Here is a 22,205-nt window from a genome sequence, read left to right as displayed (position 1 = left end):
TTTAAAACAAGTGTTTGTATTTTTTTCATAAACATATTTTATAAAAAATATAATTTATAAGTACTTATATCTCATCTATTTAACCTAATTTGTTAACTTTGTCAGAAATAACGATTTATTCTACTGATTGCCATAAGTGAGAGTACTTTCTATTAAATTATCTTTAATGCTTAAACATTCTTTCTAATCTCAATACTTAAATCTTACATTTTCGAACCCTATTTTTACAGCTATCCTATAGCTTTTCGATCCAAGTCTTAAAGAAATGCAGGAGTGCAGCGACATGATATTTATCGCGAAGTTCTATTCTATACCGCATTTTTATAAAGTTAGCAAGGTTCGTAATGCCTGGTCAATGTGCACTTAAATATTACCCATCTTGCACGCATCACGAACTGCCTTCCGCTTTTTGCTTCAACATTGACAGGAGATGACTGATGTCCGGATATAACTTATCCTAGACACCGCTGGATTTATTGTTTAAACTCTCTTCTCACGTTACGCAAGATGTTAAATAGCACTACTCGGGGCCTGTTCAGGATTTATTGTCTCATTGCATAATTTCTTCCTGAGCCAGAACTTGAGAGAAAAATACATGGAAAGTATATAAAATTTAGTAATATTGATCTAACAGGTTTGATACAGTTCATAAGACGTCGTATAGTGCAAAATTCAGAACAATCATATTCAAGAAAACCTCATGGAAAAATAAAGCGAGGTTATTATAAACATTGAACAGCATGAGTTACTCCAAGTTTGTACCGAGTACGTCACCATATAAAATAAAATTGACTATTGACTATGAGTCTTAAAAATACCAACGAATTTTTTTTTTTCAAATTTGATAAATCTTTGCCGAATTGCATGGACATTAAATCTCGATACTGTAGAACTTTTCAGCTGTGCTAATGTTGATATATTTACAGCAAGTTAATTTTGCTCAAAATTAGTATCAGTTTCCTAAATACCTATTTCAATCCTATTTTTAAAAGCAAAACCGCCAAAAACTTTAGTGCATTCAATTACGCATATATATATTACTCCAAGGACATGTGTTACAATTCTAAAATTGTGCCGACACTACAATGTATGTACAATTCCGCACACCTATGTGCTACCAAAACCACAACACGAAGACATACCTAGCCAATACCTGAGTGTATTCCAAATCATTCCTATATATAAGGACGTATTCGGTGGGAACTTATAGTTAACATAAGCTTCTTGTTTGGAAATACTTAATTCAAGAGACACGGAATAATCACGCTACTGACTGAACCTGAAAAAATATTTTTCCTACTGCATTTGAAGATTTGTAAGATAATACGGATCATGTAATTAAGGTAATGTATGCTTTTTACAAAAACTAGCCATCTGCGCGCCCTTTGTGCATTCAACCTTCTAGGTATGCTAGCAGAATAATTAAGTCACGTTTGCGTGACTCTACTCGAGAATGATATTTCTGAATTTGCTAAAGTGCGTAGGCTTTCCTTTTTGATGACGATAACTGAGACTACGATGAGTATGATTGAGAATGTTTGTGGTTAATCAAACGCGTGTAGCAGGAGTTGAGCTGATTAAGCACTGTCTCCCGCCCGTATTTACACAGGCTAGGTGTAATTCTTTCACTGCTTTTTCGAAATTAAGTTTTCCTAACGTTTTTTCTATGAATAAGTGCTTGTCGTGACGCTCAACTAAACCCATGCCATTACAAAATTGAAGGATAAAAAATTCAACATTTCTAAATTCAGTTATATATTTCAAAATTGTCACCGCTCTTCATCACAATATTATTTACAATTGATCAAACATAACTATTAGCACAATTAAATCATTGCAAAAAATTTACATTCATGGTAATTTTCACAAAATCTAAGGTCAAGGTTTTTGAATGTTTTAATTCTATAGTTCCTCTTATTTTTTTTACTTTTCCTGAAGTCTTCTACCTCTTTGTATTCATCTGCCTCATTTAAAAATCCCGACCACATCTCATCGGTGACATCTGTTATAGCTTCGATCTCTTCTTCGGTAATAAAACCTGCACGATATAAAGACGTGTAATTTTATGAAAATATGCTGCCTGAATGTTGAGTATGGAAGGAAATAAAAACTTGAAAAATATTTAGGAATCAGTAACGCCACTTCAGTTTATTTATCACATTTGGAATCTCGCATACTCAATATGCACGACACTTTGAGGATACATGAAGCACAGACGATGTTTGTAAAGCAATGTAATTCGCGACGTTCTACATTTCTATACAGAAAAACTTTATCAGGGCATATAAAAAAACTTATCAAGGAGTAGTATCTAATTGAAATAACACGATAGTATGATATATTAGATAAAAAGAACCACGCTGTTCAGTTCAAAGTTAAACAAGCTCGAGAACTATTTTGAAAGGAATTTAATTAACAGGGTCGTTTCTTTATCATTCATTGACACTATACTTTTTCCATTTATATGCTTATGATAGCACAATCCAGATCCATTTTCATCGTTGGTATTAGATTTGTGAGATATGACGTTGTTTTTTATAATGCCGCGATGTTGCGAATGCTCATTAAAATAAAACAGTATGATGAATACAAGACAGTATTTATTTTTAAATAAATAACTATTAGTCAGTGCTCTGAATTACAATATAACATGTAGTTCAACACTAACTCACCGTCTTTATCCTTATCGAGTACGTCACGAAGATCCGACGAAGCCTCTTCGTCCACACCAAACGCGTGAACCATTTTGGTAAATTTAATGACGGACAGTCTATCAGTGCGATCATCAATCATTGTATACATAAATGCCCTTAATTACAATAAACAAGACCAGTCAATTATTTTACTGAACTTTTTATAAGATATAATATTGGGTGCTAATGCCATGAAATCAGCCCGAATTTGGGTTTCTAGAAGGTAAATTTCTTCTTCTGACTGATCAAAAATTATTGCGATTATTCAAATACGGTAAACGTAAAGACAAAAGAGTTTAAAAGTGTAAATGAATTCTAATGAATTATATATTTCTTTTATTACAATTCCCTTTCAATATTTCCTAATAATTTGCAATTTCAATACAAAACGAACATTTTGGTAAATGCGGAAAAAAGTAGTAAATTTTCTGAACATTTCCTAATATGTAACATAAAGTTTGCTTCAAAAGATGCTGTTATATATCGGGGATCAACCACTTTTGCTACGCGGATACTTTAACATATTCACTGAGGAGCGTGCTTACTTTCATTGCCGTCGAACAAACAATGCTTTAATTAAGCGTATGGTTCCGTCCAAAAAAGCCTTCTCAGAGTAATCCGTGACTTTCGCCAGACAGTAGTAATGAGGTTCCACAAAATTGCATTATAATATTGCATATAAGCAACTACTTTATAATCAGAATAATAATGTTTTATTGAAATATCGTATTATGGCATACTTTACACTTTCCAAGTCTGATATTACGCTTTGGCCAATTGGCACTGAGTCAGGTAAATCTGCTTCATTTTCCGGACAGTCTGTTAGATTGAGCGATCTCGGGGCATCGAACCAGATAGAAAAGGCCATATTCCTCGAATCTCCCGATTTCACGTAGTGCGGTGCGCTTATTAAAAAGATATATTTAGGTATATGCGCACAGTATAGATATTTTGTATATTAAAATTAATATATGACAAACTTTTCTTACTTATTCGGAACAAACAAACAATCTCCTGCTTCAATGAGAGCTTGATACCAAGGCATATCTTGCATTACGAGATATTTGTACATGTCAACACTTCTTGGATCAATTCCAGAATACACTGGCGAATGATCCGACTTTGGGAGTATGTGTCGATCTTTCTGTTAAGGTAAATTCCATACACTTATTCGAATTCGAACTCTACAATAGCCAACGAATTGGTGTATAAGTATATATGCCTGACACTGGCTCAGGCACTTGTCTAAGTTGCGTATCTTTCGTTCGAATCCCCCGACACTAATGCAAAAATGTGAGATTTGAGGGAGACACCCCACCACGTTTGAAATAACAAATTAGTTGATACACATCTGAGGTTAGGAATGATTTAAAATTTTGAATTTGCGACCAAATGCGACCCACCTGGAAAAATAGTGTGGCCCGCGGAGAAGATCAAACTAGTCGTGAAGTAGTCGGGGAAAAAGCCTGCTGCAAATTTCTAACTGAATTCGTCGTTTGAAATGCAATACAAGAGGCAATAAACAATTTAAATCGCTGAAAACTACACTGAAGCCATCGCATTCATGGAGGACAGGAGTTGCATGAAAAATGCGTATGTTAGTATCAATAGCTGTTACTAGACTGCTGCCTCTACGAATATGATTATCCAGTCAATTTGTCAAACAATAAATTAGTTTTGGTGGCAAATACGTAATTCAATAAGCTCAAAATTTATAATACCTCTCTCACTTATTATACAAGGAACAATATTATTTACCCTGTGAATAATTGTCCAATTCTTCGTACCATCAAGCAAACAATGCATATTTTCTTGCATATCCCAATGTAGTGCTGATTGAGCAGAACCAGATGAAAATAGGAATATCACCTTCGAAATCCGTTCTTGGTATCCACCGCACGACATAGATTTTATAAAAGATAGTTCGTCTAAGAAGAGTACGTTTTAGTGGAATATATGACAAATATTTGTAGGTGACCGGATGGTAGTTTACTTAGTTTACGAGTACAAAATTTATAACAGAAAGTAGTAAATAATTACCTCTCATTGGGTTCTCTGGCAGAATGTCCCGAATTATACAGAGTTCTCGCTTTTTATAGCTTCTTAGAAAACGTGCAAATTTCATTTCAAATATTTTTCCGTATATTTGAGCCTCAAATTTTCCGAGGTCTGTTGGAGCTATCCATTTACCGTACTTTTCACTGTGGTGTAGAAATTGTTAAAACAAATTAAGTTATAATTAAAATGAAATAATATTCCTTATGTTATATAATGCTCAAATGATTATTTTTTTTAAATTTTCCTGCTCCACTGTGATAATCTTTTAAGCTCCGTATGCCTCCGTATGTAGTCGATGATGTCGGCCAAATTTGCGACCACTTGGTTTTAAAATATTAATTACTACCAATCAGCGCGCTCTGCAACATTTGCTTAAAATCTAATGATTAAACTCCGAAGCAGCTTTGTGCAAAGTTGACTATTAATGTTGCAACACATTATTTCAAATGATTTGAACATTTTAAATGAGCAAAATGTATGATATAACATGAGAAAAACTTTTTTTTTTTTGGTGATTTTATGACGACAATATTGCAATTGAAAAGAAAAAAAGGCATTTGAAATTGAGAGGCATAATTTTTGATTCTAATTTCAAGAATTTCTCCCCAAGCCGTGAATTGTAACTACAGCCGTTCGGGATCCAAGCTTGCACACAGAAATATGCGAATCCATAATTATTAAGGGTAGGTCAATAATAATAATATGACAATAGCATTTTCTCTTAGTAAAACAAACATCTTACCTCAAGTAATCATCATCTCTCCAAGTTTTGAAATTGCTAAAAACTTTTGCAGCTCCTTTGATGACGACCAGTTTATTAACTTTAATGTATTTATCAAAAAATTCTTGTGGACTGGGTGGAGTATGGATCACATCTATTTTAATCGGAGGCATATGGGAGCCAAGGGATTGAAGATGTCCCATAGGGTCACCACATTCTACAATGCACGACAGAGAAACAAACCATACTAATGTAATAAAGCCAATGCTCATGGTGATATGATACTATTTTCTGATATTTTTAAGGTTCACTTAAATAAATCTAAATTTAAAATAAGTGTTTGTATTTTTTTCATAAACATATTTTATAAACAATATAATTTATAAGTACTTATCTCTCATCTATTTCACCTAATTTGTTAACTTTGTCAGAAATAACGATTCATTCCACTGATTGCCATGAGTGAGAGTACTTTCTATTAAATTATCTTCAATGATTTAACATTCTTTCTGATCTCAATACTTGAATCGTGCATTTTCAAACCCAATTTTTACAGCTATCTTATAGCCTTACTATCCAAGTCTTTAGCAAAAGCTGGAGCTCAGCGACATGATAGTTATCGCAAAGTTCTATTCTATACCGTATTATAAAGTTTGCAAGGTTCGTAATGCCTGGACAATATGCAGTTAAATTTTACCCATCTTGCACGCATCACGAACTGCCTTCCGCATTATGCTTCAACATTGACAGGATATGACTGATGTCCGGATATAACTTATCCTAGACACCGCTGTATTTATTGTTTAAACTCTCTTCTCACGTTACGCAAGATGTTACATAGCACTACTCGGGGTCTGTTCAGGATTTATTGTCTCATTGCATAATTTCTTCCTGGGCCAGAACTTGAGAGAAAAATACATGGAAAGTATATAAAATTTAGTAATATTAATCTAACACGTTTGATACAGTTCATGAGACGTCGTATAGTGCAAATTTCAGAACAATCATATTCAAGAAAACTTCATGGAAAAATAAAGCGAGGTTATCACAAACATTGAACAGCATGAGTTACTCCAAGTTCGTACCGAGTACGTCACCATATAAAATAAAATTGACTATTGAATTAAAAATAACAACGAATTTTTTTTTTCAAATTTGATAAATCTTTGCCGAATTGCATGGACATTAAATCTCGATACTGTAGAACTTTTTAGCTGTGCTAATGTTGATATATTTACAGCAAGTTAATTTTGCTCAATATTAGTATCAATTTTCTAAATACCTATTTCAATCTTATTTTTAAAAGCAAAACCGCCAAAAACTTTAGTTTATTCAATTACGCATATATTACTCCCAGGACATGTGTTACAATCTAAAATTGTGCCGACAATACAATGTATGTACAATTCCGCACACCTATGTCACTATGTGCTACTAAAACCACAACACGAAAACAAACTTAGCCAATACATGAGTGTATTCCAAGTCATTCATATAGGGACGTACTCGGTGGGAACTTATAGTTAACATAAGCTTCTTGTGAGGAAATACTTAATTCAAGAGACACGGAATAATCACGCAACTGACTGAACCTAAAAAATATTTTTTCTACTGCATTCGAAGATTTGTAAGATAATACGGATCATGTAATTTCGGTAATGTATGCTTTTCTACAAAAACTAGCCATCTGCGCGCCCCTTGTGCATTCAACCTTCTAGGTATGCTAGCAGAATAATTAAGTCACGTTTGCGTGACTCTACTCGAGAATAGTATTTCTGAATTTGCTAAAGTGCGTAGGCTTTCATTTTTGATGACGATAACTGAGACAATGATGAGTATGATTAAGAATGTTTGTGGTTAATCAAACGTGTGTAGCAGGAGTTGAGCTGATTAAGCACTGTCTCCCGCCCGTATTTACACAGGCTAGGTGTAATTTATTCACTGCTTTTTCGAAATTAAGGTTTCTTAACGTTTTTTCTATGAATAAGTGCTTGTCGTTACGCTCAACTAAACCAATGCCATTACAAAATTGAAAGATAAAAAAATCAACATTTTTCAATTCAGTTATATATTTCAAAATTGTCACCGCTCTTCATCACAATATTATTTACAATTGATCAAACATAACTATTAGCACAATTAAATCATTGCAAAAAATTTACATTCGTGGTAATTTTCACAAAATCTAAGGTCAAATTTTTTTTGAATGTTTTAGTTCTATAGTTCCTCTTTTTCTTTTTTACTTTTCCTGAAGTCTTCTACCTCTTTGTATTCATCTGTTTCATCTAAAAATCCCAACCACATCTCATCGGTGACATCTGTTATAGCTTCGATCTCTTCTTCGCTAATAAAACCTGCACGATATAAAGACGTGTAATTTTATGAAAATATGCTGCCTGAATGTTCAGTATGGAAGGAAATAAAAACTTGAAAAATAATTAGGAATCAGTAACGCCACTTCAGTTTATTTATCACATTTGGAATCTCGCATACTCAATATGCACGACACTTTGAGGATATATGAAGCACAGACGATGTTTGTAAAGCAATGTAATTCGCGACGTTCTACATTTCTATACACAAAAACTTTATCAGGGCATATAAAAGCACTTATTAAGGAGTAGTATCTAATTGAAATAACACGATAGTATGATATATTAGATACAAAGAACCACGCTGTTCAGTTCGAAGTTAAACAAGCTCGAGAACTATTTTGAAAGGAATTTAATTAACAGGGTCGTTTCTTTATCATTCATTGACACTATACTTTTTTCATTTATATGCTTATGATAGCACAATCCAGATCCATTTTCATCGTTGGTATTAGATTTGTGAGATGTGACGTTGTTTTTTATAATGCCGCGATGTTGCGAATGCTCATTAAAATAAAACAGTATGATGAATACAAGACAGTATTTATTTTTAAATAAATAACTATTAGTCAGTGCTCTGAAATACAATATAACATGTAGTTCAACACTAACTCACCGTCTTTATCCTTATCGAGTACGTCACGAAGATCCGACGAAGTCTCTTCGTCCACACCAAACGCGTGAACCATATTGGTAAATTTGATGACGGACAGTCTATCAGTGCGATCATCAATCATTGTATACATAAATGCCCTTAATTACAATAAACAAGACCAGTCAATTTTTTTAATGAACTTTTTATAAATATAATATTGGGTGCTAATGCCATGAAATCAGCCCGAATTTGGGTTTCTAGAAGGTAAATTTCTTCTTCTGACCGATCAAAAATTATTGCGATTATTCAAATACGGTAAACGTAAAGACAAAAGAGTTTAAAAGTGTAAATGAATTCTAATGAATTATATTTTTCTTTTATTACAATTCCATTTTAATATTTCCTAATAATTTGCAATTTCAATACAAAACGAACATTTTGGTAAATGCGGAAAAAAGTAGTAAATTTTCTGAACATTTCCTAATATGTAACATGAAGTTTGCTTCAAAAGATGCTGTTATATATCGGGGATCAACCACTTTTGCTACGCGGATACTTTAACATATTCACTGAGGAGCGTGCTTACTTTCATTGCCGTCGAACAAACAATGCTTTAATTAAGCGTATGGTTCCGTCCAAAAAAGCCTTCTCAGAGTAATCCGTGACTTTCGCCAGACAGTAGTAATGAGGTTCCACAAAATTGCATTATAATATTGCATATAAGCAACTACTTTATAATCAGAATAATAATTTTTATTGAAATATCGTATTATGGCATACTTTACACTTTCCAAGTCTGATATTACGCTTTGGCCAATTGGCACTGAGTCAGGTAAATCTGCTTCATTTTCCGGACAGTCTGTTAGATTGAGCGATCTCGGGGCATCGAACCAGATAGAAAAGGCCATATTCCTCGAATCTCCCGATTTCACGTAGTGCGGTGCGCTTATTAAAAATATATATTTAGTTATATGCGCACAGTATAGATATTTTGTATAATAAAATTAATATATGACAAACTTTTCTTACTTATTCGGAACAAACAAACAATCTCCTGCTTCAATGAGAGCTTGATACCAAGGCATATCTTGCATTACGGGATATTTGTACATGTCAACACTTCTTGGATCAATTCCAGAATACACCGGCGAATGATCCGACTTTGGGAGTATGTGTCGATCTATCTGTTAAGGTAAATTCCATACACTTATTCGAATTCGAACTCTACAATAGCCAACGAATTGGTGTATAAGTATATATGCCTGACACTGGCTCAGGCACTTGTCTAAGTTGCGTATCTTTCGTACGAATCCCCCGACGGCCGACACTAATGCAAAAATGTGAGATTTGAGGGAGACACCCCACCACGTTTGAAATAACAAATTAGTTGATACACATCTGAGGTTAGGAATGATTTAAAATTTTGAATTTGCGACCAAATGCGACCCACCTGGAAAAATAGTGTGGCCCGCGGAGAAGATCAAACTAGTCGTGAAGTAGTCGGGGAAAAAGCCAGCTGCAAATTTCTTACTGAATCCGTCATTTGAAATGCAATACAAAAGGCAATAAACAATTTAAATCGCTGAAAACTACACTGAAGCCATCGCATTCATGGAGGACAGGAGTTGCATGAAAAATGCGGTTACTAGACTGCTGCCTCTACGAATATGATTATCCAGTCAATTTGTCAAACAATAAATTAGTTTTGGTGGCAAATACGTAATTCAATAAGCTCAAAATTTATAATACCTCTCTCACTTATTATACAAGGAACAATATTATTTACCTTGTGAATAATTGTCCAATTCTTCGTACCATCAAGCAAACAATGCATATTTTCTTGCATATCCCAATGTAGTGCTGATTGAGCAGAACCAGATGAAAATAGGAATATCACCTTCGAAATCCGTTCTTGGTATCCACCGCACGACATAGATTTTATAAAAGATAGTTCGTCTAAAAAGAGTACGTATTATATTTTAGTGGAATATATTACAAATATTTGTAGGTGACCGGATAGTATTTTACTTAGTTTATGAGTACAAAATTTATAACAGAAAGTAGTAAATAATTACCTCTCATTGGGTTCTCGGGCAGAATGTCCCGAATTATACAGAGTTCTAGCTTTTTATAGCTTCTTATAAAACGTGCAAATTTCATTTCAAATATTTTTCCGTATATTTGAGCCTCAAATTTTCCGAGTTCTGTTGGAGCTATCCATTTACCGTACTTTTCACTGTGATGTAGAAATTGTTAAAACAAATTAAGTTATAATTAAAATGAAATAATAATTCCTTATGTTATATAATGCTCATATGATTATTTTTTTTTAATTTTCCTGCACCACTGTGATAATCTTTTAAGCTCCGTATGCCTCCGTATGTAGTCGATGATGTCGGCCAAATTTGCGACCACTTGGTTTTAAAATATAAACCACTACCAATCAGCGCGCTCTGCAACATTTGCTTAAAATCTAAAGATTAAACTCCGAAGCAGCTTCGTGCAAAGTTGACTATTAATTTTGCAACACATTATTTCAAATGATTTGAACATTTTAAATTAGCAAAATGTATGATATAACATGAGAAAAACTTTTTTTTTTGGTGATTTTATGACAACAATATTGCAAATGAAATATAAAAAAGACATTTGAAATTGAAAAGCATAATTTTCGATTCTAATTTCAAGAATTTCTCCCCAAGCCGTGAATTGTAACTACAGCCGTTCGGGATCCAAGCTTGCACACAGAAATATGCGAATTCATAATTATTGAGGGTAGGTCAATAATAATAATATGACAATAGCATTTTCTCTTAGTAAAATAAACATCTTACCTCAAGTAATCATCATCTCTCCAAGTTTGAAATTGTTAAAAACTTTTGCAGCTCCTTTGATGACGACCGGTTTATTAACTTTAATGTATTTATCAAAAAATTCTTGTGGACTGGGTGGAGTATGGATCACATCTATTTTAATCGGAGGCATATGGGAGCCAAGGGATTGAAGATGTCCCATAGGGTCACCACATTCTACAATGCACGACAGAGAAACAAACCATACTAATGTAATAAATTCTATGCTCATGGTGATATGATACTATTTTCTGATTTTTTTAAGGTTCACTTAAATAAATCTAAATTTAAAATAAGTGTTTTTATTTTTCTCATAAACATATTTTATAAAAAATATAATTTATAAGTACTTATATCTCATCTATATCACCTAATTTGTTACCTTTGTTAGAAATAACGATTCATTCTACTGATTGCCATGAGTGAGAGTTTCTATTAAATTATCTTCATTGCTTGAACATTCCTTCTAATCTCAATACTTGAATCGTGCATTTTCAAACCATATTTTACAGCTATCTTACAGCCTTTCTATCCAAGTCTTTAGAAAATGCTGGGGCACAGCGACATGATACGTATTCTAAAGTTCTATTCTATACCGTATTAAGAATTATAAAGTTAGCAAAGTTCGTAATGCCTGAACAATATGCACTTAAATATTTACCCATCTTGCACGCATCACGAACTGCCTTCCGAATTTTGCCTTAACATCGACAGCATATGACTGATGTCCGGATATAACTTATCCTAGACACCGCTGAATCTATTGTTTAAACTCTCTTCTCACGTTACGCAAGATGTTACATAGCACTACTCGTGGCCTGTTGAGGATTTATTGTCTCATTGCATAATTTCTTCCTGGGCCAGAACTTGAGAGAAAAATACATGGAAAGTATATACAATTTAGTGATATTTATCTAACAGGTTTGACACAGTTCATAAGACGTCGTATAGTGCAAAATTCAGAACAATCATATTCAAGAAAACCTCATGGAAAAATAAAGCGAGGTTATTATAAACATTGAACAGCATGAGTTACTCCAAGTTTGTACCGAGTACGTCACCATATAAAATAAAATTGACTATTGACTATGAGTCTTAAAAATACCAACGAATTTTTTTTTTTCAAATTTGATAAATCTTTGCCGAATTGCATGGACATTAAATCTCGATACTGTAGAACTTTTCAGCTGTGCTAATGTTGATATATTTACAGCAAGTTAATTTTGCTCAAAATTAGTATCAGTTTCCTAAATACCTATTTCAATCAACCTTCTAGGTATGCTAGCAGAATAATTAAGTCACGTTTGCGTGACTCTACTCGAGAATGATATTTCTGAATTTGCTAAAGTGCGTAGGCTTTCATTTTTGATGACGATAACTGAGACAACGATGAGTATGATTAAGAATGTTTGTGGTTAATCAAACATGTGTAGCAGGAGTTGAGCTGATTAAGCACTGTCTCCCGCCCGTATTTACACAGGCTAGGTGTAATTCTTTCACTGCTTTTTCGAAATTAAGTTTTCCTAACGTTTTTTCTATGAATAAGTGCTTGTCGTGACGCTCAACTAAATCCATGCCATTACAAAATTAAAAGATAAAAAATTCAACATTTCTCAATTCAGTTATATATTTTAAAATTGTTACCGCTCTTCATCACAATATTATTTACAATTGATCAAACATAACTATTAGCACAATTAAATCATTGCAAAAAATTTACATTCATGGTAATTTTCACAAAATCTAAGGTCAAGGTTTTTGAATGTTTTAATTCTATAGTTCCTCTTTTTCTTTTTTACTTTTCCTGAAGTCATCTACCTCTTTGTATTCATCTGCCTCATTTAAAAATCCCAACCACATCTCATCGGTGACATCTGTTATAGCTTCGATCTCTTCTTCGGTAATAAAACCTGCACGATATAAAGACGTGTAATTTTATGAAAATATGCTGCCTGAATGTTGAGTATGGAAGGAAATAAAAACTTGAAAAATATTTAGGAATCAGTAATGCCACTTCAGTTTATTTATCACATTTGGAATCTCGCAGACTCAATATGCACGACACTTTGAGGATATATGAAGCACAGACGATGTTTGTAAAGCAATGTAATTCATGACGTTCTACATTTCTATACAGAAAAACTTTATCGGGGCATATAACAAAACTTATCAAGGAGTAGTATCTAATTGAAATAACACGATAGTATGATATATTAGATACAAAGAACCACGCTGTTCAGTTCAAAGTTAAACAAGCTCGAGAACTATTTTGAAAGGAATTTAATTAACAGGGTCGTTTCTTTATCATTCATTGACACTATACTTTTTCCATTTATATGCTTATGATAGCACAATCCAGATCCATTTTCATCGTTGGTATTAGATTTGTGAGATGTGACGTTGTTTTTTATAATGCCGCGATGTTGCGAATGCTCATTAAAATAAAGCAGTATGATGAATACAAGACAGTATTTATTTTTAAATAAATAAATATTAGTCAGTGCTCTGAAATACAATATAACATGTAGTTCAACACTAACTCACCGTTTTTATCCTTATCGAGTACGTCACGAAGATCCGACGAAGTCTCTTCGTCCACACCAAACGCGTGAACCATATTGGTAAATTTGATGACGGACAGTCTATCAGTGCGATCATCAATCATTGTATACATAAATGCCCTTAATTACAATAAACAAGACCAGTCAATTATTTTACTGAACTTTTTATAAGATATAATATTGGGTGCTAATGCCATGAAATCAGCCCGAATTTGGGTTTCTAGAAGGTAAATTTCTTCTTCTGACTGATCAAAAATTATTGCGATTATTCAAATACGGTAAACGGTACGGTAAAGATGCTGTTATATATCGGGGTATCTTTTGCTACGCGGATACTTTAACATATTCACTGAGGAGCGTGCTTACTTTCATTGCCGTCGAACAAACAATGCTTTCATTAAGCGTATGGTTCCGTCCAAAAAGGCCTTCTCAGAGTAATCCGTGACTTTCGCCAGACAGTGTTAATGAGGTTCCACAAAATTGCATTATAATATTGCATATAAGCAACTACTTTATGATCAGAATAATAATGTTTTATTGAAATATCGTATTATGGCATACTTTACACTTTCCAAGTCTGATATTACGCTTTGGCCAATGGGCACTGAGTCAGGTAAATCTGCTTCATTTTCCGGACAGTCTGTTAGATTGAGCGATCTCGGGGCATCGAACCAGATAGAAAAGGCCATATTCCTCGAATCTCCCAATTCCCCGTAGTGCGGTGCGCTTATTAAAAAGATATATTTAGTTATATGCGCACAGTATAGATATTTTGTATATTAAAATTAATATATGACAAACTTTTCTTACTTATTCGGAACAAACAAACAATTTCCTGCTTCAATGAGAGCTTGATACCAAGGCATATCTTGCATTACGGAATATTAGTACATGTCAACACATCTTGGATCAATTCCAGAATACACTGGCGAATGATCCGACTTTGGGAGTATGTGTCGATCTTTCTGTTAAGGTAAATTCCATACACTTATTCGAATTCGAACTCTACAATAGCCAACGAATTGGTGTATAAGTATATATGCCTGACACTGGCTCAGGCACTTGTCTAAGTTGCGTATCTTTCGTACGAATCCCCCGACACTAATGCAAAAATGTGAGATTTGAGGGAGACACTCCGCCACGTTTGAAATAACAAATTAGTTGATACACATCTGAGGTTAGGAATGATTTAAAATTTTGAATTTGCGACCAAATGCGACCCACCTGGAAAAATAGTGTGGCCCGCGGAGAAGATCAAACTAGTCGTGAAGTAGTCGGGAAAAACGCCAGCTGCAAATTTCTTACTGAATTCGTCGTTTGAAATGCAATACAAATGGCAATAAACAATTTAAATCGCTGAAAACTACACTGAAGCCATCGCATTCATGGAGGACAGGAGTTGCATGAAAAAGGCGTCTGTTAGTATCAATAGCTGTTACTAGACAAATTGACTGGATAATCATATTCGTAGAGGCAGCCGTTCGGGATCCAAGCTTGCACACAGAAATATGCGAATTCATAATTATTAAGGGTAGGTCAATAATAATAATATGACAATAGCATTTTCTCTTAGTAAAATAAACATCTTACCTCAAGTAATCATCATCTCTCCAAGTTTGAAATTGCTCAAAACTTTTGCAGCTCCTTTGATGACGACCGGTTTATTAACTTTAATGTATTTATCAAAAAATTCTTGTGGACTGGGTGGAGTATGGATCACATCTATTTTAATCGGAGGCATATGGGAGCCAAGGGATTGAAGATGTCCCATAGGGTCACCACATTCTACAATGCACGACAGAGAAACAAACCATACTAATGTAACAAATTCTATGCTCATGGTGATATGCTACTATTTTCTGATATTTTTAAGGTTCACTTAAATAAATCTAAATTTAAAATAAGTGTTTTTATTTTTCTCATAAACATATTTTATAAAAAATATAATTTATAAGTACTTATATCTCATCCATTTCACCTAATTTGTTATCTTTGTTAGAAATAACGATTCATTCTACTGATTGCCATGAGTGAGAGTTTCTATTAAATTATCTTCATTGCTTGAACATTCCTTCTAATCTCAATACTTGAATCGTGCATTTTCAAACCATATTTTTACAGCTATCTTACAGCCTTTCTATCCAAGTCTTTAGAAAATGCTTGGGCACAGCGACATGATACGTATTGTTAAGTTCTATTCTATACCGTATTAAGAATTATAAAGTTAGCAAAGTTCGTAATGCCTGGACAATATGCACTTAAATATTTACCCATCTTGCACGCATCACGAACTGCCTTCCGCATTTTGCCTTAACATCGACAGCATATGACTGATGTCCGGATATAACTTATCCTAGACACCGCTGAATCTATTGTTTAAACTCACTTCTCACGTTACGCAAGATGTTACATAGCACTACTCGGGGCCTGTTGAGGATTTATTGTCTCATTGCATAATTTCTTCCTGGGCCAGAACTTGAGAGAAAAATACATGGAAAGTATATACAATTTAGTGATATTAATCTAACAGGTTTGACACAGTTCATAAGACGTCGTATAGTGCAAAATTCAGAACAATCATATTCAAGAAAACCTCATGGAAAAATAAAGCGAGGTTATTATAAACATTGAACAGCATGAGTTACTCCAAGTTTGTACCGAGTACGTCACCATATAAAATAAAATTGACTATTGACTATGAGTCTTAAAAATACCAACGAATTTTTTTTTTTCAAATTTGATAAATCTTTGCCGAATTGCATGGACATTAAATCTCGATACTGTAGAACTTTTCAGCTGTGCTAATGTTGATATATTTACAGCAAGTTAATTTTGCTCAAAATTAGTATCAGTTTCCTAAATACCTATTTCAATCAACCTTCTAGGTATGCTAGCAGAATAATTAAGTCACGTTTGCGTGACTCTACTCGAGAATGATATTTCTGAATTTGCTAAAGTGCGTAGGCTTTCATTTTTGATGACGATAACTGAGACAACGATGAGTATGATTAAGAATGTTTGTGGTTAATCAAACATGTGTAGCAGGAGTTGAGCTGATTAAGCACTGTCTCCCGCCCGTATTTACACAGGCTAGGTGTAATTCATTCACTGCTTTTTCGAAATTAAGTTTTCCTAACGTTTTTTCTATGAATAAGTGCTTGTCGTGACGCTCAACTAAACCCATGCCATTACAAAATTAAAAGATAAAAAATTCAACATTTTTCAATTCAGTTATATATTTTAAAATTGTTACCGCTCTTCACCACAATATTATTTACAATTGATCAAACATAACTATTAGCACAATTAAATCATTGCAAAAAATTTACATTCATGGTAATTTTCACAAAATCTAAGGTCAAGGTTTTTGAATGTTATAGTTCTATAGTTCCTCTTTTTCTTTTTTACTTTTCCTGAAGTCTTCTACCTCTTTGTATTCATCTGCCTCATTTAAAAATCCCGACCACATCTCATCGGTGACATCTGTTATAGCTTCGATCTCTTCTTCGGTAATAAAACCTGCACGATATAAAGACGTGTAATTTTGTGAAAATATGCTGCCTGAATGTTCAGTATGGAAGGAAATAAAAACTTGAAAAATATTTAGGAATCAGTAACGCCACTTCAGTTTATTTATCACATTTGGAATCTCGCATACTCTATATGCACGACACTTTGAAGATATATGGAGCACAGACGATGTTTGAAAAGCAATGTAATTCGCGACGTTCTACATTTCTATACAGAAAAACTTTATCAGGGCATATAAAAAAACTTATCAAGGAATAGTATCTAATTGAAATAACACGATAGTATGATATATTAGATACAAAGAACCACGCTGTTCAGTTCAAAGTTAAACAAGCTCGAAAACTATTTTGAAAGGAATTTAATTAACAGGGTCGTTTCTTTATCATTCATTGACACTATACTTTTTCCATTTATATGCTTATGATAGCACAATCCAGATCCATTTTCATCGTTGGTATTAGATTTGTGAGATGTGACGTTGTTTTTTATAATACCGCGATGTTGCGAATGCTCATTAAAATAAAACAGTATGATGAATACAAGACAGTATTTATTTTTAAATAAATAACTATTAGTCAGTGCTCTGAAATACAATATCACTTGTAGTTTAACACTAACTCACCGTCTTTATCCTTATCGAGTACGTCACGAAGATCCGACGAAGTCTCCTCGTCCACACCAAACGCGTGAACCATTTTGATAAATTTGATGACAGACAGTCTATCAGTGCGATCATCAATCATTGTATACATAAATGCCCTTGATTACAATAAACAATACCAGTCAATTATTTCACTGAACTTTGTTATAAGATATAATGTTTGGTGCCTATGCCATGAAATCAGCCCGAATTCGGGTTTCTAGAAGTTAATTTCTTTTTCTGACTGATCAAAAATTATTGCGATTATTCAAATACGGTAAACGTAAAGACAAAAGAGTTTAAAAGTGTAAATAAATTCCAATGAATTATATTTTTCTTCTATTACAATTCCCTTTTAATATTTCCTAATAATTTGCAATTTCAATACAAAACGAACATTTTGGTAAATGCGGAAAAAAGTAGTAAATTTTCTGAACATTTCCTAATATGTAACATGAAGTTTGCTTCAAAAGATGCTGTTATATATCGGGGATCAACCACTTTTGCTACGCGGATACTTTATCATATTCACTGAGGAGCGTGCTTACTTTCATTGCCGTCGAACAAACAATGCTTTCATTAAGCGTATGGTTCCGTCCAAAAAAGCCTTCTCAGAGTGATCCGTGACTTTCGCCAGACAGTAGTAATGAGGTTCCACAAAATTGCATTATAATATTGCATATAAGCAACTACTTTATAATCAGAATAATAATGTTTTATTGAAATATCGTATTATGGCATACTTTACACTTTCCAAGTCTGATATTACGCTTTGGCCAATTGGCACTGAGTCAGGTAAATCTGCTTCATTTTCCGGACAGTCTGTTAGATTGAGCGATCTCGGGGCATCGAACCAGATAGAAAAGGCCATATTCCTCGAATCTCCTGATTTCACGTAGTGCGGTGCGCTTATTAAAATAATATATTTAGTTATATGCGCACAGTATAGATATTTTGTATATTAAAATTAATATATGACAAACTTTTCTTACTTATTCGGAACAAACAAACAATCTCCTGCTTCAATAAGAGCTTGATACCAAGGCATATCTTGCATTACGGGATATTTGTACATGTCAACACTTCTTGGATCAATTCCAGAATACACTGGCGAATGATCCGACTTTGGGAGTATGTGTCGATCTTTCTGTTAAGGTAAATTCCATACACTTATTCGAATTCGAACTCTACAATAGCCAACGAATTGGTGTATAAGTATATATGCATGACACAGGCTCAGGCACTTGTCTAAGTTGCGTATCTTTCGTACGAATCCCCCGACACTAATGCAAAAATGTGAGATTTGAGGGAGACACCCCACCACGTTTGAAATAACAAATTAGTTGATACACATCTGAGGTTAGGAATGATTTAAAATTTTGAATTTGCGACCAAATGCGACCCACCTGGAAAAATAGTGTGGCCCGCGGAGAAGATTAAACTAGTCGTGAAGTAGTCGGGGAAAAAGCCAGCTGCAAATGTCTTACTGAATTCGTCGTTTGAAATACAATACAAAAGGCAATAAACAATTTAAATCGCTGAAAACTACACTGAAGCCATCGCATTCATGGAGGACAGGAGTTGCATGAAAATGCGTCTGTTAGTATCAATAGCTGTTACTAGACTGCTGCCTCTACGAATATGATTATCCAGTCAATTTGTCAAACAATAAATTAGTTTTGGTGGCAAATACGTAATTCAATAAGCCTATAATTTATAATACCTATCTCACTTATTATACAAGGAACAATATTATTTACCCTGTGAATAATTGTCCAATTCTTCGTACCATCAAGCAAACAATGCATATTTTCTTGCATATCCCAATGTAGTGCTGATTGAGCAGAACCAGATGAAAATAGGAATATCACCTTCGAAATCCGTTCTTGGTATCCACCGCACGACATAGATTTTATAAAAGATAGTTCGTCTAAAAAGAGTACGTATTATATTTTAGTGGAATATATGACAAATATTTGTAGGTGACCGGATGGTAGTTTACTTAGTTTACGAGTACAAAATTTATAACAGAAAGTAGTAAATAATTACCTCTCATTGGGTTCTCGGGCAGAATGTCCCGAATTATACAGAGTTCTCGCTTTTTATAGCTTCTTAGAAAACGTGCAAATTTCATTTCAAAAATTTTTCCGTATATTTGAGCCTCAAATTTTCCGAGGTCTGTTGGAGCTATCCATTTACCGTACTTTTCACTGTGGTGTAGAAATTTTTAAAACAAATTAAGTTATAATTAAAATGAGATAATAATTCCTTATGTTATATAATGCTCATATGATTATTTTATTTAAATTTTCCTGCACCACTGTGATAATCTTTTAAGCTCCGTATGCCTCCGTATGTAGTCGATGATGTCGGCCAAATTTGCGACCACTTGGTTTTAAAATATAAACCACTACCAATCAGCGCGCTCTGCAACATTTGCTTAAAATCTAATGATTAAACTCCGAAGCAGCTTCGTGCAAAGTTGACTATTAATTTTGCAACACATTATTTCAAATGATTTGAACATTTTAAATGAGCAAAATGTATGATATAACATGAGAAAAACTTTTTTTTTGTGATTTTATGACGACAATATTGCAAATGAAAAGTAAAAAAGGCATTTGAAATTGAAAAGCATAATTTTCGATTCTAATTTCAAGAATTTCTCCCCAAGCCGTGAATTGTAACGACAGCCGTTCGGGATCCAAGCTTGCACACAGAAATATGCGAATTCCTAATTATTAAGGGTAGGTCAATAATAATAATATGACAATAGCATTTTCTCTTAGTAAAATAAACATCTTACCTCAAGTAATCATCATCTCTCCAAGTTTTGAAATTGCTTAAAACTTTTGCAGCTCCTTTGATGACGACCGGTTTATTAACTTTAATGTATTTATCAAAAAATTCTTGTGGACTGGGTGGAGTATGGATCACATCTATTTTAATCGGAGGCATATGGGAGCCAAGGGATTGAAGATGTCCCATAGGGTCACCACATTCTACAATGCACGACAGAGAAACAAACCATACTAATGTAATAAATTGTATGCTCATGGTGATATGATACTATTTTCTGATATTTTTAAGGTTAACTTAAATAAATTTAAATTTAAAATAAGTGTTTTTATTTTTCTCCTAAACATATTTTATAAAAAATATAATTTAAAAGTACTTTTATCTCATCTATTTCACCTAATTTGTTAACTTTGTCAGAAAAAAACGATTCATTCTACTGATTGCCATGAGTGAGAGTTTCTATTAAATTATCTTCATTGCTTGAACATTCCTTCTAATCTCAATTCTTGAATTGTGCATTTTCAAACCGTATTTTTACAGCTATCTTACAGCCTTTCTATCCAAGTCTTTAGAAAATGCTGGGGCACAGCGACATGATACGTATTGTAAAGTTCTATTCTATACCGTATTAAGAATTATAAAGTTAGCAAAGTTCGTAATGCCTGGACAATATGCACTTAAATATTTACCCATCTTGCACGCATCACGAACTGCCTTCCGCATTTTGCCTTAACATCGACAGCATATGACTGATGTCCGGATATAACTTATCCTAGACACCGCTGAATCTATTGTTTAAACTCTCTTCTCACGTTACGCAAGATGTTACATAGCACTACTCGGGGCCTGTTCAGGATTTATTGTCTCATTGCATAATTTCTTCCTGGGCCAGAACTTGAGAGAAAAATACATGGAAAGTATATAAAATTTAGTAATATTAATCTGACAGGTTTGATACAGTTCATGAGACGTCGTATAGTGCAAAATTCAGAACAATCATATTCAAGAAAACTTCATGGAAAAATAAAGCGAGGTTATGACAAACATTGAACAGCATGAGTTACTCCAAGTTCGTACCGAGTACGTCACTATATAAAATAAAATTGACTATTGACTATGAGTCTTAAAAATAACAACGAATTTTTTTTTTCAAATTTGATAAATCTTTGCCGAATTGCATGGACATTAAATCTCGATACTGTAGAACTTTTTAACTGTGCTAATGTTGATATATTTACAGCAAGTTAATTTTGCGCAATATTAGTATCAATTTTCTAAATACCTATTTCAATCTTATTTTTAAAAGCAAAGCCGCCAAAAACTTTAGTGCATTCAATTACGCATATATTACTCTCAGGACATGTGTTACAATCTAAAATTGTG

General features: G+C 33.6%; 4 protein-coding genes across 5 annotated transcripts; all 4 read right to left on the bottom strand.

Annotated features, from left to right (window-relative positions):
• Positions 1–1,745: 1,745 nt before the first annotated feature.
• LOC120330491 (jmjC domain-containing protein E-like) lies at positions 1,746–5,791 on the bottom strand. The gene is made up of 7 exons (XM_039397458.2): positions 5,494–5,791; positions 4,734–4,894; positions 4,452–4,621; positions 3,683–3,837; positions 3,434–3,598; positions 2,673–2,809; positions 1,746–2,038 (listed from the first exon to the last, which is right to left on the bottom strand). The coding sequence occupies exons 1-7, from the start codon at positions 5,742–5,744 to the stop codon at positions 1,827–1,829; spliced, it is 1,251 nt and encodes a 416-aa protein (XP_039253392.2). The 5' UTR covers positions 5,745–5,791; the 3' UTR covers positions 1,746–1,826.
• A 1,738-nt stretch (positions 5,792–7,529) lies between these two features.
• LOC120330490 (uncharacterized) lies at positions 7,530–11,585 on the bottom strand. Its single transcript, XM_039397456.2, has 7 exons — positions 11,274–11,585; positions 10,515–10,675; positions 10,226–10,395; positions 9,469–9,623; positions 9,220–9,384; positions 8,461–8,597; positions 7,530–7,826 (listed from the first exon to the last, which is right to left on the bottom strand). Exons 2-7 carry the CDS (start codon positions 10,597–10,599, stop codon positions 7,690–7,692), a joined length of 849 nt encoding a protein of 282 aa, XP_039253390.2. The 5' UTR covers positions 10,600–10,675; positions 11,274–11,585; the 3' UTR covers positions 7,530–7,689.
• A 1,308-nt stretch (positions 11,586–12,893) lies between these two features.
• LOC144430700 (uncharacterized) lies at positions 12,894–15,259 on the bottom strand. Its single transcript, XM_078118738.1, has 4 exons — positions 14,663–15,259; positions 14,414–14,578; positions 13,836–13,972; positions 12,894–13,201 (listed from the first exon to the last, which is right to left on the bottom strand). The coding sequence occupies exons 1-4, from the start codon at positions 14,725–14,727 to the stop codon at positions 13,065–13,067; spliced, it is 504 nt and encodes a 167-aa protein (XP_077974864.1). The 5' UTR covers positions 14,728–15,259; the 3' UTR covers positions 12,894–13,064.
• Positions 15,260–17,070: 1,811 nt separating this feature from the next.
• On the bottom strand, positions 17,071–21,162 carry LOC144411639 (bifunctional peptidase and (3S)-lysyl hydroxylase JMJD7-like). 2 transcript variants are annotated; one of them, XM_078118437.1, is made up of 7 exons: positions 20,830–21,162; positions 20,073–20,233; positions 19,784–19,857; positions 19,016–19,170; positions 18,767–18,931; positions 18,006–18,142; positions 17,071–17,371 (listed from the first exon to the last, which is right to left on the bottom strand). In XM_078118437.1, exons 1-7 carry the CDS (start codon positions 21,078–21,080, stop codon positions 17,235–17,237), a joined length of 1,080 nt encoding a protein of 359 aa, XP_077974563.1. In that variant the 5' UTR covers positions 21,081–21,162; the 3' UTR covers positions 17,071–17,234. The 2 variants fall into 2 exon arrangements, with proteins under 2 accessions (XP_077974563.1, XP_077974562.1); XM_078118436.1 differs by having other exon boundaries at positions 19,784–19,953; positions 20,830–21,159.
• Positions 21,163–22,205: the final 1,043 nt, after the last annotated feature.

The sequence above is a fragment of the Styela clava genome, chromosome 12, assembly GCF_964204865.1.
Source record: "Styela clava chromosome 12, kaStyClav1.hap1.2, whole genome shotgun sequence".
Taxonomy (NCBI): Eukaryota; Metazoa; Chordata; class Ascidiacea; order Stolidobranchia; family Styelidae; genus Styela; species Styela clava.
This window is presented reverse-complemented; position numbering and strand designations above follow the sequence as displayed.

What these genes read in the sequence shown, in the direction of transcription:
- LOC144411639 (XM_078118436.1), bottom strand. Translation starts at nt 21,080, where the DNA reads ATGAGCATACAATTTATTACATTAGTATGGTTTGTTTCTCTGTCGTGC. An exon ending in GCCCGAGAACCCAATGAGAG is followed by an intron (nt 19,954 to 20,072) that starts GTAATTATTTAC and finishes TACTCTTTTTAG; the next exon opens with ACGAACTATCTTTTATAAAA. An exon ending in TCAGACTTGGAAAGTGTAAA is followed by an intron (nt 18,143 to 18,766) that starts GTATGCCATAAT and finishes ATTGTAATCAAG; the next exon opens with GGCATTTATGTATACAATGA.
- LOC144430700 (XM_078118738.1), bottom strand. Translation starts at nt 14,727, where the DNA reads ATGCAAGATATGCCTTGGTATCAAGCTCTCATTGAAGCAGGAAATTGT. An exon ending in TGTTTGTTTGTTCCGAATAA is followed by an intron (nt 14,579 to 14,662) that starts GTAAGAAAAGTT and finishes CTTTTTAATAAG; the next exon opens with CGCACCGCACTACGGGGAAT. An exon ending in TCAGACTTGGAAAGTGTAAA is followed by an intron (nt 13,973 to 14,413) that starts GTATGCCATAAT and finishes ATTGTAATTAAG; the next exon opens with GGCATTTATGTATACAATGA.
- LOC120330490 (XM_039397456.2), bottom strand. Translation starts at nt 10,599, where the DNA reads ATGAAATTTGCACGTTTTATAAGAAGCTATAAAAAGCTAGAACTCTGT. An exon ending in GCCCGAGAACCCAATGAGAG is followed by an intron (nt 10,396 to 10,514) that starts GTAATTATTTAC and finishes TACTCTTTTTAG; the next exon opens with ACGAACTATCTTTTATAAAA. An exon ending in ACTCGATAAGGATAAAGACG is followed by an intron (nt 7,827 to 8,460) that starts GTGAGTTAGTGT and finishes TATATCGTGCAG; the next exon opens with GTTTTATTAGCGAAGAAGAG.
- LOC120330491 (XM_039397458.2), bottom strand. Translation starts at nt 5,744, where the DNA reads ATGAGCATTGGCTTTATTACATTAGTATGGTTTGTTTCTCTGTCGTGC. An exon ending in GCCAGAGAACCCAATGAGAG is followed by an intron (nt 4,622 to 4,733) that starts GTAATTATTTAC and finishes TACTCTTCTTAG; the next exon opens with ACGAACTATCTTTTATAAAA. An exon ending in ACTCGATAAGGATAAAGACG is followed by an intron (nt 2,039 to 2,672) that starts GTGAGTTAGTGT and finishes TATATCGTGCAG; the next exon opens with GTTTTATTACCGAAGAAGAG.